We start from the raw sequence: 15,083 nt of genomic DNA, 5'->3' as shown, positions 1-15,083 counted from the left end.
TCTGCTGTGGCTTGAGACAAGTCTTGGTGTGATCCAGTTTCAACTATCTCCCAAATAAACAACACTAAAAAAGTCTTGTGTTAGCATTCTAAAGTTGCATAGGGCTCAGGCATAGTAACACAGAGATCCAACACTGAGTCTCACAAAGAAACTAACTACTAATGCTGCAAAGGGCTTCTGGTTTGGTGGTAGACATACCCTGTGCTGTGCTGCTATCCCCTGCAGAACACAAGCCAGCATGACCAGTACTATTTATTTATTGTAAGGCACACTGAAAGGTAATGAATGCTACCGTAGGAAAAATCTTGCAGGTATAATTTTTAGTACTGGAACCAACCCTTTAGCTTTATATCCTCATCACTTTTTATCTACCACATCACAACTTCCATCAGAACTCTGACACAAGCTGCCTACTAAGTTTCATATCTATTAGTGTATGCTAAACATGAAAAAGTAAGAGGCTAAGAAACTAGTCTAGAAATACTTCTCTTTTTCCTACCTCTGCTCTCCCTCCCACACCCAGCACACATCACCTTTGAGCTTTGCACTGATTTCATTGCATGACTAAAATTAAACTAGCAGGCTAAGTCTTGTGCAGAAGCCTTCCAGGAGAGGCTGGAAAAACAAAAGCAAGAACCCAAAGAAACACACACCTGTTGATCCCATGGCACCCTATGCACAGTGTTTTAAACCTAAGATTTTGGAAAAAAAAAATCAGAAACCTTGTAGGTGTATTCACAACATATAGAAAGGACCACAGATATGTGTTGTCTCAGGTCTGTCTGAAAGGTTAGAAATTAAAGAGTAGAATTGCATACCAGCACCAGAAGAAGCCAGTCCTTCCATCCCTTTCTGACTTTCTATATCAACTGAAAAGGGATGCGTCTGCAGACATCATGATCAAAGGAGGGTGATACCAGGTGCTAGGCACAGAAGCATGGTTTCTTTTGGCCACCTGTATCCATCTAATTCTAACCACAGTTGGAAGACACCAGTGAAGAAAAGGTTGGTAATTTAATAAGGCAGCAAGATGACATTATGAAAAACGGGGGACTTAGCTCAAACAACGAGCTTCTAAAATACTCCAAACAAATGCCAGTGGATTATTCTTGGGGCAGAACCTGTGGGAGCTGCCTATATTGCATTATTCTGGCTCTGGCTGGCTCACTGGCAAAGGCAGCTCCAAGCACCTGTGTCTCAAATGTCAGCAGCTGGGCTTGGTGTCTCCATCACCCACTGATCCCCTGAAATCGTGTCAGCTACAATTGACTGGGAGTATGCCCTGTTCAAGCAGGAAAATTCAGTACCCAGTGGAAACAGTACTATATCCCAAAGGTCTGCTAAGGAAAAGTAGCTTTTCTGATCGAAGGGCTATGTCAGACATGCCACTTCTGACACACAATAAAAGACTTCTTCCCCATCTTGGTCTCTTCCTTTCTCACTCTGCCTTCTCCACTGGGTTTTGGTAAGAAACATTTGGTATGGATTTTTTTTTGTGTGCATACTTCTTGGCACTCAAATTTGTGATCCACTGTTCTGGTTTGTTTATTTTTCCTTCACTATATGATAACTGGAAGCATTTTGGTCTTCAGATGCAGAAATGAAAACTAACAGTAAAATTAGCAATGTAAGTCATACACTAGAAATGTTTGGGTTAATTTGTTTGTGGCAAATCTTGCAAACAGCAGCATTTTCTAAAAACCTCAATGACAAGGTAGTTTGTTTTCTCACCAAGGAAAAATAAGTGAGGGAAACTTTGCTACAGCTAATTATCTCCTAAAATAGGACAGCTAATGTTTTTATACAGGTTATTTTTCTAATTCTCATTTCATTCATTCTTTGAACTGCAGTTTCAAATAAGGGATGCTTTAATGTTGCCTGCATTTTCTGCAGGGAAATAAAAATAATCTAGCAACGCCTTGCCAGAAAAGGGGCTCAGACCTTAACAAGTGAGGGACTTGAGACAGAAAACAAGTTAAGGAACAGTGAAAAGATTTTCCTTGAAAACAAGTTGAAATCTGACAACAAACTCCTGTTAAACCATGTTTTGGATGTTTTTTTACCAGAACCTCTGTGAAAGCAGGTTGTATTAGCCTGAACCTTCAGAGAAGGCTACAGTTTTAGGCAGGAATGCTCAGTCACTGACTTAAGTCATGTGCTGGAAGAAAACCTACGGAGCTGGTACCTCCTGTTGCCTTGGTTAGCCATGTGTGCTGCTCAGTCAGCAGCTGTGTGACCCATGCAGGGAAGTCACTCCTGTGGGGACTCTGGCATATACCAGGATTTGCTCATGAACAAGCTGGAGACTAAGCAGTGTTTGCTGAAGAGATTAGCAAAGAATAAATGAGAGCATGTTTGACAGGGAGAGAATAATTCATAAGCTGCAGAGGAAAATGGTGTTGAAAAACTGTTTACTGAGGAAGACCCTTTCACCTCCGTCTACCTATTTTAGCTGGCCCAGGGTGGTGAAGCCAAACCACACTGCTGCCATGGAAGGAGCTCCTATTTACCCATAGGTACGGTGGACCAAAATGTGAAGATCTGCTCTCACTTCTAACCAGAGCGGAGAATGGGGTGGAGATGCCCAGGGGGAAGCTGTCTCCCAGCCGTATGGATAATCAAACCTGTCTGATTATCCCCAGACCCAAGTGGAGAACAGGAACAGCCCTGGCTCCCTGATGCCCTTTGCAGGATGTCATGAAAGCAGCAGGCAGACTGAGTTGTCCACCCGCTGCCCCGAGCTGGTCCCATACTGGCTGACCCCCTCAGATGCAGCGGGGGTCTGTTGTATTTCCTAATCCCTCTGGTTAGAGTGGGCTTTTCTGAAGGCTGAAAGGGGAGATGAAATAGCCTGAAAAAACTCCAACTGCTTCTGTTTAAATAGTGCTTTTGATGTCCAGCTGGTGTGGTTTAGTCAAAGCAGTTACACAGTGAAACCTGGAGGACATGGGCCTCGGGAGCTGCTTCGCCCTTCTCCATGTGCATAGGGGACGTGCCGGAATCATGGAGCTGTTAGAAGAAGGAGCGCGAGGGAACTTCCCTAGCCAGCCTGTAAAAAGGAGTCAGCCCATCAGCACCTGGCTGGAAATGTGATCTCTAACTTGCACAATGCCATTTTTTATTCCGCAGCTCTTGTGAGCATGGTAAAATGGGGCAGAAAGGGCCAGGATGCAGCTCTGAAGCAAAAGGCAGGTTGCGGCACGGAAGGGGAGCCAGCCTCACCCCTCCGTATTTCATGTGTACAAAAGTGTAAGGGCAGCTGTGCGTAAAGGGACCGCTGACCTAGGCCATCAGTGACAGAGCTTGAGGTTGTTAACACCTTTACCTGGAGGAGAACAGCCATCACAGGTCTCATCCCATGCCCAAAGACGTCAGCCAGGTCTTTCCACTGGTTTCGTTGGCTCTTAGATTGGATACAATGTACACAAAATACTAGGCTGCTTTAATTGCCTCAGTAAAATGTGAACCTAAAACATCTTTCCTCATGTAGACATCTCTCTAATGACATAACTTCACCCCACAGGGGAACCGTACCTGTTGGTACATGTCTAGTTACAGCAGAGCACTCTCCCAAATGGGAATGTACTTAGCGTTCATACTGGTAAAGATTAATCCTACACAGTAAAGAAAAGAGGCTGTTTGGTTTAGAAACAGCTAATGTTGTTTAGAAAAGGTAATGTAGCTTTTCTGCTGCATAGCATAAAATAGATGCACCTAAAAATATCAGTACAAAATAATATCATTCCTCAAAAGTTGTTTGGACTGTGTATGAAATTATAAAAAAATGACTATTTCCATTGCAACCCCTATTAGGAAGATTGTGTAGAAAAACTACACAATAATAAAAGTTCTGATTGTTACACTAAAATTTAAGTGATTCATCACTTTTGAACTCAAAAAGTTTATCCTATCACTTTTTCTATTTACTTAGGCAAGCCATTCACATACTTTAGTTTCCACAATACGCCAACATAGTGTACTTGAAACACCCTGTTTCATTTTGAAAAGAAAACCATTTTCTCCAATGCAGGGAGGCACAGCCAGAATAAGTTCCTGTTCATATATAAGGCCTGAATCTTAATTTCAATATGCAACTTATTTTATGCTTAGTGTAAAAAATATGTGTGCTTTTAACACCATACATTATCACTTTTTACAGGCTTGGTGCAGAAACTAAAGAGAGAACCAACTGGTGAAGAGGCTAAGGTGTCTTTTTTCCTTTCAGTGGTGGCCATCTCTCCAGGCTGCATTAGTAGAGGTACTTAGAAAGCATGTGGGGTGCATGGCACATGGTGGCTCGCTGTGCTGTCCGTTCTCTAGCAAGAGGGCAACCTACCTACAGGCTCACCCCTTTTCCCTAGCTGGAGTCATAAGCAGAACGCTTCCCACATGCTATCTGCCCGCACAGCTTGGGTTCAGATTAAATGGTGGCAACAACACAGGAATCAGGTTGGTCTAGAAGTGTGCGGAGTGATCTGGTGGATGTAGGTCTGACTAGGACTCTGCATGAAGTAACCTCCACAGCTCCCTGCCTCCAAGTCCACAGAGGTGTGATGGACAAAGTGGTATTGAATGTCTTTGCAAAGTGTTTGGTCAATATATATAGGAGCAATTAAACCACTCTACATTGCAGTAACTGATTCTACGACCCCCTGTGCAAATGGGGTTAACAAAGTCTTAACTCAAGTGTATCTTCCAGATATGAATCCTGCTACACCCAGCCTATGCAAAAGCCAAAGCTCATTTACGTATAAGTCCTGAAAAACAGAAGCATTTTACAGAAGTCTGATATTATCTAGTAACTGGCGCATAAAATAAATTGCTCTTCCTATGAATTGGGCGTAGCATGTAGTCTCATATCGGTAGCCTGCTCTGGATGATGTGCAACATGGACAGATGGTCAGCAGCCATGGCAGCCGTGCCGTGAGGAGACTGGCTGTGCAGGTGAGGCCTGCTCCTCATCGCCTCTTACTGGGAAAGTGCTTTCAGGGTTGCTTTCCAAAGCTGCGATTGCACTCATGGAAGTCCTGTCCTTCTCTGTCCTTCCATATATGACCAGGAGATGGTACATGCTAAAGAGTGCTTCTTTAGAGTCTGTCCTCACTGTTTACTGAGGAAATACACCTCACTTGTCCATTGGGTGATGTGTACACCCATGATGTATAAACCAAGTACAAATCAACTGCCAACCAGAGGAAAAATCCCAGCCCACCCCAAGTTCCTTCTACAACCTTGCAAAATATGCCATAAATAACCGTCCTACACCAATATTTCCTACGTAAAAGAGACAAAAACTTTCATTCTCAAGCCATAGTTCTGCTACTTGGCATTGCATGAATTACACTTGCACCTTAATGCTATGTTTCTTTTAGCCCTCGTGTCAACACTACTATTCAGGGGTCATCTGTCCTACTCTTAACTTCATGTTTTTCTCTCAGGTTTCTTGTTCTCAAAGGACAGTCACATCCCCACTGCAGTTGATGGCCATTTTGTCCCTGTCTGGGTGGAGCCATGATATTATCCTAAACATCGGCTCTGGAGCATGCTTTGTGCTCCTGGTCATGTCTAGAGAGAAAAGGGGAAGCATGCCTGCAGGCACGTGAGAGTAAGGCAGTGCCAGCTTAAATCTACCTAGCTCATATAGTAACGGTAGTGAAAACCCAGAGGTATGTGTCCCGCCCCCGCGCACCACCACGGTGTATGCCGACATCTTCCAGGGGTTGGCTGGTGGTGACTTACACCCATGTGATTGCATCTGTGTTATCCTTGCTAGAGAGATGAAAGCCTTCATCTTGATGTGCCAGCTTGGCTTTCACTACCCTTTGACACTACGGCAAGTATAAATAGCGACCTGAGTGCTGACAGGCACGGAGGCTGGTCTGCCCACCGCAGAGGCTGTGACGCCCCACTCTCAGCCCCCACTCAGCATGCTTGCAGCGCTTGCCTTTGCCAAAGTGGGTGACTGCAGGGTACTTTAGCAACACTTATGGAGCTCTGCATCCTTTGGTGCTTGTTCAAGGCTTCTCTAATTGCCCTGATACCTCTGAGGCATGCATCTGGTTGGCACGGCGCAGGTGTATGCCATAAAACTGGCTAGAAAATGGACTTATGAGAGGTGCAGGTGGTACTTGGCATAAGAAGGTGCAAAACATCTGTCACAAAGGAAACAGACGCTCAGTCCCAAGGTGTGCCACTTCGCCCCGAACACGGTGTGCCACTTTGGCCCGAACACACAAGGTATTTTGCAAATGGTCATCCTTCTCTTTTAAAGACCAGAAAAAGACACTTGAAGGGCTGGGTCAATGTCTTCTGAGGTTGCTGATTTGACAAGCATTGCAGGGATTGCCCTAAGTATAGCCAAGTGAAATGTTTATGGCAAATCACATAAAACTTGACAGATTTCAAGTTTCCTCGCACTGCATTCATGGAACAATTTGTAAGAGAGGAGAGCCTTTCAACTTACAGTCAAAACCCTACCTAAGGGCAGCTTCTGAGCACATCTCAAAATCATAGCTTTAGCATGAAAACAGACAACAGAAAACACACTGCAAGACAAAATACTGAGAAGGCAAAAGAAAAAGCCCCAAGACCCTGACTCGGACTGCTTTTGGGTTCACTGGAATCAGAAACTCAAAACAAAAAGCACAGGCTGAAAAAAACCCCAGATAGATCAAAGCTGTAGAAAACGTTCTCACAGATCTTCATGAAGTGAAACTGCCCAATTTCACTGAGTTTCATTTGCAAGCAGAAGTGGTGAGCCCTGCGGACAGTATTAAGGATGAATTGGAAACTCTACCAGGTAGCAGCTACTGTCATTCTCTACCTCCTTGCTTTCACAGTCAGCTCTCCTATGCTCTTTTTTTTCTTTCCTATTTCAATTGTCTGAATACCTCTTCATACAGAATTTGATGTTTTGGACTAAAATGTATCTTGGTCATAAGCCCAGGCCTTACTTTACTGGGACCTAAGTGGAAGAAAAGGTATTTATTTTGAAAAATGATTACATTGGGAATCCGTATATATAATTTCTAGTCTCCTTTCCACCAGCAGGAAGAATGATGTGTCTTGCATTCAATATCACTGTGGGTGTGCTGATGCATGCAGGGACTTCACCAACATACTGTAGACTTTTGTAGGTGCTCTACTGCTCCAAACACCACCACTGTTGTCATCCCATACAGTTCACTAATACACTTCAGAGGGGAGATATCCCTACTACTCATCTACTATTTGGGAAGTTGACTCAAGTCTACACAAATATTATCCGTTCTCTTAAGATGAGAGAAGAGGTAATGATGTAGTGTAATGTTTTCTTGTCCTTCTCTCAGACCAGTGATTCAGATAGCCAGTGGTGTGTCTCTCTCAGTGGCCAGTACCAGATGTCGTGGAGGAAGCCACAACTCATTTTGCAGATGACAGACATGCTTACATGGGAAGCTTTCTTTCCAAGCTTTAACAGAGGTCTGTTTATGCTCTGAAATACAGCAGTGAGAGACAAAAGGAGAACTTAACCCTTCCAAAGCTGCTTTTTCTTTACCTGACTGGTACATATTAAGAAACTGTTATGTATATACAGACCCAGCTGTTTTAAGCATCCTGTTAAACTCTTGGTTTCAATGGTATTTTATGACAATGAATTTGAGGCTGTAATCAGCCACTGTTTAAAAGAATCTCCACTGTACCTTGCCCCATGGACTAAGCACAGATAAAGGAATAGGAGTGAGTGGGTGAGCTGACTGTCAGACTTGTTTTAGGAAAAAACCCAAACAAACAGAAAACACAAGTAAATAAAAAAAACCACAAAACAAAATCTGTGCAGACATATCCTTGCACACTGTAATGTGCAGGAACACAGAAAATCCTTCAGGCTCATTCCCCCCCAGTGAAGGGGTTGCATGGCCTGGCCTGAGCTCGCCCACCACATGCTACAGTGTGCTGTCTCTGTGTGTATAGCCTGACGGTCATGGCAGCCACCCGACCCAAAATGCTGCACACCCTAATTTAAACTTGCGCCATGCATCCAGGAGGCCTGTGCGGACACTGAGAAGATGGAGATACCAGGTGGGATTTAGATTCAAAGAGCAGGTGGTCCTTCTGCAGCCAGCTTCAATCCATCCTCTTACTCAGAGCCAGAGCTACTTCTCCCTTGCCCTCCTGCCAGGGCATCTGGACGCATTCTGCTGCCCTTGCCCAGAAGCCCAGCAGGCACCTATGCATTTTGGCACAAGCAGCACAAGCTGCTGATGGAGGCTGTTACAGCTGCATAGTGCAGCCCTCCTCCTACACCAGGGCCAGTCAGGTACTCTGTGGCAGCCTCCTACAACTTCCAATTATCACTCAGTGAGGCACTGCAACCAGCAGTTTCTGTGGAGCACAAGCCCACCCTGACTTCCCCTGGCAGTGGCATTCCCCTTTAGCTCCCGAGCCCACTCTGCATTTCGCCCTTGTGCTGCATGACAGCACAAGAAGACCTCAGGCTAAGACCCTTGCCCAGCCCTCCAGGCACTGCTTAGGAGGTGCAGCAGAGACCACCGGGACCCAGCACATCCCCTCTGCCTGTGGCAGTGTCCAAGTCAGTAGAGTTTCTCCTGTCAGTGGAACAACCTCATTGTTTTTTACAAAAAAAATACCTTTGCCATTTCCTTAGGATGGCTTCTGTTTAGTTGTTAAAAGCAAGTATGTCTATTTCTAAATCCAAGAACAGTAATTTCTTTTCCACTCTTGGTTTGGGTATAAGTCTCCCCTCTTGAATAGGAGGATGATGCAGATACTTATTCTGTGTTCTGAAGTAAAAGTCTTCAGGGGTTCATAAATTGCTGTTATAAACTTGCCAATGTAACTGGCCTTCACATGCATTTAAAGGTAAGCTGACTTCTTTTGGGGTCACGCCTTAGCAGTCAAACTAAACCTTAATTATCTTCTTGTCATGAAAAAAATGCAATTTATTTTCTATTCGTATTGCATGCACTGGCAGTGTGGGGAAGATGCTTTCATTTCCCACCAGAGAGCTACATCAGAACTGGAGTTTGGCTCTTGTGGTAAAACACAGTCTGAGGCAGAGCTGCCATCCAACAATCTCTTATTAACAGCCACATGATAAAGAGTAAATCAGTCTGGGCAATCTGCAAGCCAGCCATAACCCTAAGTCCTTGCTAAGGCTGACATCACAACACATCAGTACACTGAGTGTGACTGGTTAAACACTCGGTTTAATATTTTGGCCCAAGATAAAATCTCTTGATCTTACCAAAGCAGTGTATTCATCTCTGTCAGATACTTTACCCCTTGCTTCACAGGAATTCCTGTGTTCAGGTCTTGCAATGTTTTTCAAGGCTTTTAAATGAAAAAAGGCTCAAAGAGAGAGAAGGCTGTGTAAATCAGGCATTGTGCAAGCTTTTTCTTCTAGTAAGCCAAGGTTTTTATGAGCTTTAGTTCAATTTCCTATTCACAAGATGCAGTTAGTAATTTATAATGCTGACACAAATTAACTCTTTGTTACAGTTCAGGCAGTCTGCAAAGGTGCTGGAAAACTTTCTCCTCTATGCAGTGATGATGTAGTTTATGCTATCGTGATAAGATAGGTTTCTTCTACAGGGCTAGTGAATGAAAATATGTGGCAGGATTGGGTACCACGTGTCTCCGAGAGAAACGTGTCTTTGGCAGAGTTACTTCTAGTATATGACCACTTCTGCTAATGTCACCAGTTCTGGACCACTAATATAATTACCAGCTTGCTACCCTGCTCCTCACTCAGCACCCTCTGCAGATAAATGTTTAGTCCTAGGGAGGTCTCATGTGCCGAGAGCGTGAGACAGTAGATGTAGACTTTGGTTACAGGGAGCCTCTGATCACTTCACTCCTCCGCTCACATACAGCACCAGGGACTTTAGGTATCTACCACCACAATTCCCATCACAAGGCAAGCCAGAGCCATTAACTTTCAAAGAGAAGCAGTATGCTTAGGTGTAGTTCACAGGTTCAGGCAGGGATGTCCTCCAGAGCAGTAAGAACTTCTTGCTACAGTTTTATTTAGCATTTGCAAAGGAGGAAGCCCACAATGTCTGGGCACTACTTGGCCTGTTAGAACTATGAAGAAAGTATGCACAGCGTATTTTTCTATGTTGTAAAAGTGCTCTGCTGGTGTTTATTTCCATTTGATAAGAAACCAACAAAGCGTTGCTCCACAAGTCTTCATTGCCTTCACTAATTAATAAAAAATACAATAAAGGCAAAACCAGAATTAACCTTCTTTGCGTATTGTAATAATTAGACCTTGCAGCAGAAGGAAAAATGAGGACAAAGTGCCCTCCTGGAAAATAGTATGCTTCATGTTATTTAGAGCTCCATAAAAACACTGCAAAAAGATTAGTTGTTCTGTCTTGCTTTGTAGGCAGAATTATTAGGAAACCTTACAGGGTAGTCTAACACCCTTAAGAAGTTAAGAGATGTTACGGGGTGGGACTATATAATGTAATTACTAGTAATTAAAAAGGATACATGCACTCTTTAATACAAGACTCTCCAACAGGTCTCAGTTTGGCCCCCCTGTCCAAAAGGCATCACAGTGTTGACCAGGCCAATACACGTGAACCTGCACTGAACCCTCAATATAAGCAGCAATCTGTCCTTATACTATGAAACTTCCTAGAATAAAAGTTTTAACTACAGCCTTGCTGATACAGTCCTAGATTTGAGTAAGAGATGGAGTGATGTTTTTCTGCGGGTTGCAGTGCAGCAAGACACTTAGAAATGTTCCTGCCCTCTACTCCTAACACCAAGCCCAGACTGTAAACTGAAAGAGGCCATTAGGAAAATGAGGCTGTCATTAAAAGCAGAGCCAGTAAGTATTTGAATGTGTTCAGTATGCAGAGCACACCACTGGAGGTTTCAGTATAATCCTCATTTCTTTACCTAGTGGCAGAAGCCAGGACCTGGTGTGGTGTGATAGAAAAAGGGCCATATCCTTTGTGGTGTACCACATTCAATTAATATGTCAGGCTTTCTGTGTCTGTCACTGCTCGCAGGGGCTGGAACAATGGTTCTGCTTCCCCACTCCCCTCTTTTTTCCCAATTTTCACATAGTATCAGGCTAAAAAAGAGTTATGGATTTCCTTCTTACAGAACTGCACGGACTGATAAAGCGAAATCCACGGTAGAAAACAACTTGTTATTTTTCCCTTTACTTCACGATTTCAGTTAAGAGAGAAAGTGCAATACATTTTGGCGGGAAAAAAAGAAAAGAGATGGTTTTGGACATTTCGAATGACCAGTCTATTTAAACACTATTGAGAAATATGGGTGAGAATAACGGACCCTAGGGATGATTATTTTTCTTGCTCTGAGGCCCAAGCATTACTTCTGCTGCACCCAGGATTTTGAAACTGTGCGAAGTTCATTTGAGTAAAGAAAGGAACAAAAAGGGAACTGCTGGAAAACTGTCACAGGCTTCCACATTCAAACACAATATTCTTTCGCAACGATTAAACATTTGCTTTATAACTCAAGCAAAGCACTGTTGCCCAAGCTTTTCTAGCACTGTACAGAGGGAGTTTTATCTTGCATGTGCTGGGTACATACCAGGATCTGTACCTGGGTTGCCAAAACTGGATGGAGATCTTAAAGTATCATGTGTGACTTCTAGCCTAGCCAGACTTCTAGCCTAGTCCAAAGAAATACAGAATACTGGTACTATAGAAATATTAATGACAATAATAAGATCAGTAATAAGGAGGATAATAAAACCCATTCTGGAACATTGAGATAAATCACTTTCTGGATTAACTGGCTTTAGTGGAACTCCTTCTTTTCTGGAGAAATTGGTCTTTGGTCTCCAACTAACTGCCCTCAGGCTCTCTGGGCTCCTGCCTTCGGTATGGCCTCTGCTGTCCCCATCCCATCCCACAGACTGGCTGTGCTCTGGCACTTGCAAGCACTGCCCTATGAGGTTGACTCTGTTATTTCATCAGAAGCACAAAATTTCCTCAAGATGTCTTCCTGTGCTACAGATTAAACAGTAAATAAATGGGTGAGCTAAAAAAAAAAACAAAGGAAAAAAAGAAAAAAAAAAGAAAAAAAAAAGAAAAAAGGCTGAGGAAATGCAGGAAGATCCTTCTTGTTATTCTAGCAGTATTGCTTCCTTTGCTTGGTAGGGGTGCTGAGGAAATGCCAGCTGCGAGTGGTGCAGAGCAGTTAGCCACTTCTTGCTCACCCTTCAGCATCTCCCTTGCCCAGGCTAGAAGGTGCTGCGAGCCCGAGTGACTCACACAGCCCGCTGCGACTCAGCTCCCCTCTGGTGCCAGGAGAGACAGATGTAGAAAAACTTTTTGACACAGGGCAAGGGAAGAACTGAAGCAAGGCAGGCGAGCCGGCCAGCGTTTCGGCAGGCTGCCCTCCGCTCACATCCCGCTCGGAGAGCGCTGATCTGCAGGAGCGTCAGGGAGCCGGCGGAGCTGCTGCTTGTTGTGACACAGCAGCTGGGACGAGCCTTCCGCATTCCCCAGCCCGCTTATTAATACGAATAACTCATGACTCACACCGACACCGCCAGCGAGGCCGGGAAACTGTAGTCTGTAACTATAAAGAGTTATGAAGTGCTGCTCTCTGCAGCCCTGGCCAAGCTCGATGAGCGGTCTGTGACGGGCTTTGTGTGCCTTGTCATCTGCACGGGCACAGCCCTGCTGCAAAAAGGGCTTGAGCGGTCAGAGGGCTTGCGTGGAAAGGGGAAAAGTTCATGCTGTAGCATGAGCTATTTAGGAAGGTAACTACAAGGAAGAGGACGAGATTCTTGTGCCAGTCCCTGGCTTACTTGTATGAATAACCCATGACTAAACCATTAGCTCCACGGGGGGTTGTGAGAATGTTAGAAGGAGCCTCTAAGCACACTTGGTCACTGGTGAAAACAGACAGATTGCTGGGTGAAGCCCCTTCAATTCCCCCCCTCAGCCCTTACAGGACTGCTTCATTTCTCTCAGGGTGGCTGCAGCCAGTAATTCTCAGTCATGAGACCTGCGCGGCATCAACAGAAACAGTTTGTCCACGCCGCTCCTTTTCCTGAGCCATGTGAGTTGCAACTAACTTTAAGCAGGTTTCTAAGCTTTTTCCTGACTTCTCCCCGTTGAACGTGCCTTTACCCAGGCTGATGGTCTAGCATAAGTGAGACAGCATCACGCTCTGCTGGCTGTATGCACCAGCTTGCTGCTCACTCCCTGTGCTTCAGCCTGTAATATGTGTTGTACGCTGCTGGCTGTCATTTTTCATGGCAGTGGCTCAAAAAATCATAATTCTGCCAAAGAGAATCAGAAGGGGCTTGTGCTACTGCTACTGTATCTGCGGTAATTCGTGTCAGTTATTCTAGCACACTTTGATTTATGAAGAGAAAATTCACAAGCATGCAATGGCTGTTTGAACAGCTTAAATGAATCCTTGTTATAATCTCTTTAACGGACCGATAAGTAATGAGATGGTATTCCTGCAAGCTCAGATATTAGCTTCGATGAGAGCGCCTCAAAGAAAACTGAAGTGGGAAAAAGCGTGTACTACAAGAATGTCCCAAGATACTCTCCAGGCATGCATTTTCTTAAGTATGGGAAAGTAAAAAGTATATTTAGAAAGTCTGAATGGCACTTACCTCTCAAGAAGTGCTGGTAAGAAGGAAGTGACTCAAATATGCTGTTTGAAGCCATTGTTTCCTCTTTAAAACTCACTCTCTCTTTACAATGAAGGAATATATGATTTCTTCTACCTTGGGGAGTGAAAAATGAAGAATGGTCATTGCTAACACCCTCCTCCCAGCCATCATGCTCTGTTTCATCCTGGTGCCTCAGGAGCTGCACAAAGCGGATTATAAGGTTCTTTTGCTAAAAGAACTCCGAAATTGTTTCTTAAAAAGAAAAAAAAAATAGCGGATCGGTTGTGGTTGATGATGCTTACCACTCTACGAAACTCTGTGGTTTGCAGTCAAAACGATTTGCCCTGCCTGCTGACCAATATCCCGGACCCGCTCTTGTGTGACTGCCTCTGTACCCAACTTGTGGTTCTGTGGTTGTTTATGAGGCCCAAAGAAGTGTTTCACACAACCAAAATTACAAATTTAACTGTTCCCCTTTCCAGAACTTGCCTCCATTGGTCCCTCTGTGTCATGTGACCTGAGTGATGTCGACCTTTTTTTTTTTTTTTTTTTTAACTTTCTGAAGTCATGCCCTACCCACTCCACCTGCCCTCCCTGGGGCTGCGAGAGGCAGCGATGGAGTCTGATGAGGGAAGGAAAAAAAAAATGACTCACCGTCCCTGATGCTACAAATGGTCTTGCTGAGTTAGTTCAACTCTGCTTGTTTTGTTGTTTGTGGTTTTTGGAACTACTGATTATTTTGATAGAGATTTCATTGCTGCTTATTCAATAGTAATTCAAACCTGGGTATTAGTCTGCTGCTAAGGCAGGATGTGTAACTCATCCTGTAAAACATCAGGAATCAGCTGTAGGAAAGACCACTGGCTGGGGAAAGAACACTATAAAGAGGGTTTAAAAAAAATAATTACAAAAAGAGAAAGAAATGGTCGGGGAAGATGAAAAAATCCCCCAACATTATTTTGAACCTATGTGATGGCACCCTCTAAGCAGTTGTTGAAGGTCCCTAGTTGCTGAGCCGACAGGAAAGGTTTGTTAATTACTTCCATAGGGTCAAATCAGTACTCCTTCTTTGGCACAACTCCTATTCCCATCAGAAGGATCCCTACCTAAGAGAAAATCTGAGTAAAATCCTCAATATGTAGCTCAGCATCTCTTGAGGTGATGAGAAGTTGGTTTCGTCCAAAATTATTTCCTTTCCTTCTCCCTCCCCAAAAGAAGGAAATAAAATAAACAAAAATAAAAAAAAAAGGGGTCCTAAGCCTACTAATCAACTTGCAGTTCTGGCTCTGGCTGTGACAATGCAGAAAGAGGGGAGAAAAGTCACTTACTACAGAACAGAGAAGTGGCTGCTGTGCCAGTTTTTGTCTCCTTATCCTCTCTTCTGAACAGTGAGCAGCAGCCCTTTCCCACCTCACTGCAAACCACAGGATGCCTCACACCTGTACAGCCTGGGGTT

The 15,083-nt window shown here is 44.0% G+C and overlaps 1 protein-coding gene across 7 annotated transcripts in view; it reads right to left on the bottom strand.

Moving 5' to 3' along the window:
- The window catches only part of RUNX1 (RUNX family transcription factor 1), a 176,341-nt gene extending 162,109 nt beyond the window's left edge, over positions 1–14,232 (bottom strand). For 3 of the 7 annotated variants that reach the window (XM_055803116.1, XM_013299007.3, XM_027786334.2), the window contains exons 1-2: positions 13,930–14,232; positions 13,628–13,741 (exon numbers count right to left, since the gene is read on the bottom strand). In XM_055803116.1, the coding sequence (XP_055659091.1) occupies positions 13,628–13,682 (55 nt within the window). In that variant the 5' untranslated portion in view covers positions 13,683–13,741; positions 13,930–14,232. The remainder of the gene's footprint in view (positions 1–13,627; positions 13,742–13,929) is intronic. The other 4 variants (XM_055803113.1, XM_055803118.1, XM_055803119.1 and 1 more) reach the window with 3 other exon arrangements.
- Positions 14,233–15,083: the final 851 nt, after the last annotated feature.

This window comes from Falco peregrinus, chromosome 4, assembly GCF_023634155.1.
Source record: "Falco peregrinus isolate bFalPer1 chromosome 4, bFalPer1.pri, whole genome shotgun sequence".
Classification (NCBI taxonomy): domain Eukaryota; kingdom Metazoa; phylum Chordata; class Aves; order Falconiformes; family Falconidae; genus Falco; species Falco peregrinus.
Note: the sequence above shows the minus strand (reverse complement) of the source record. Positions and strands in the feature narration are given on the sequence as shown.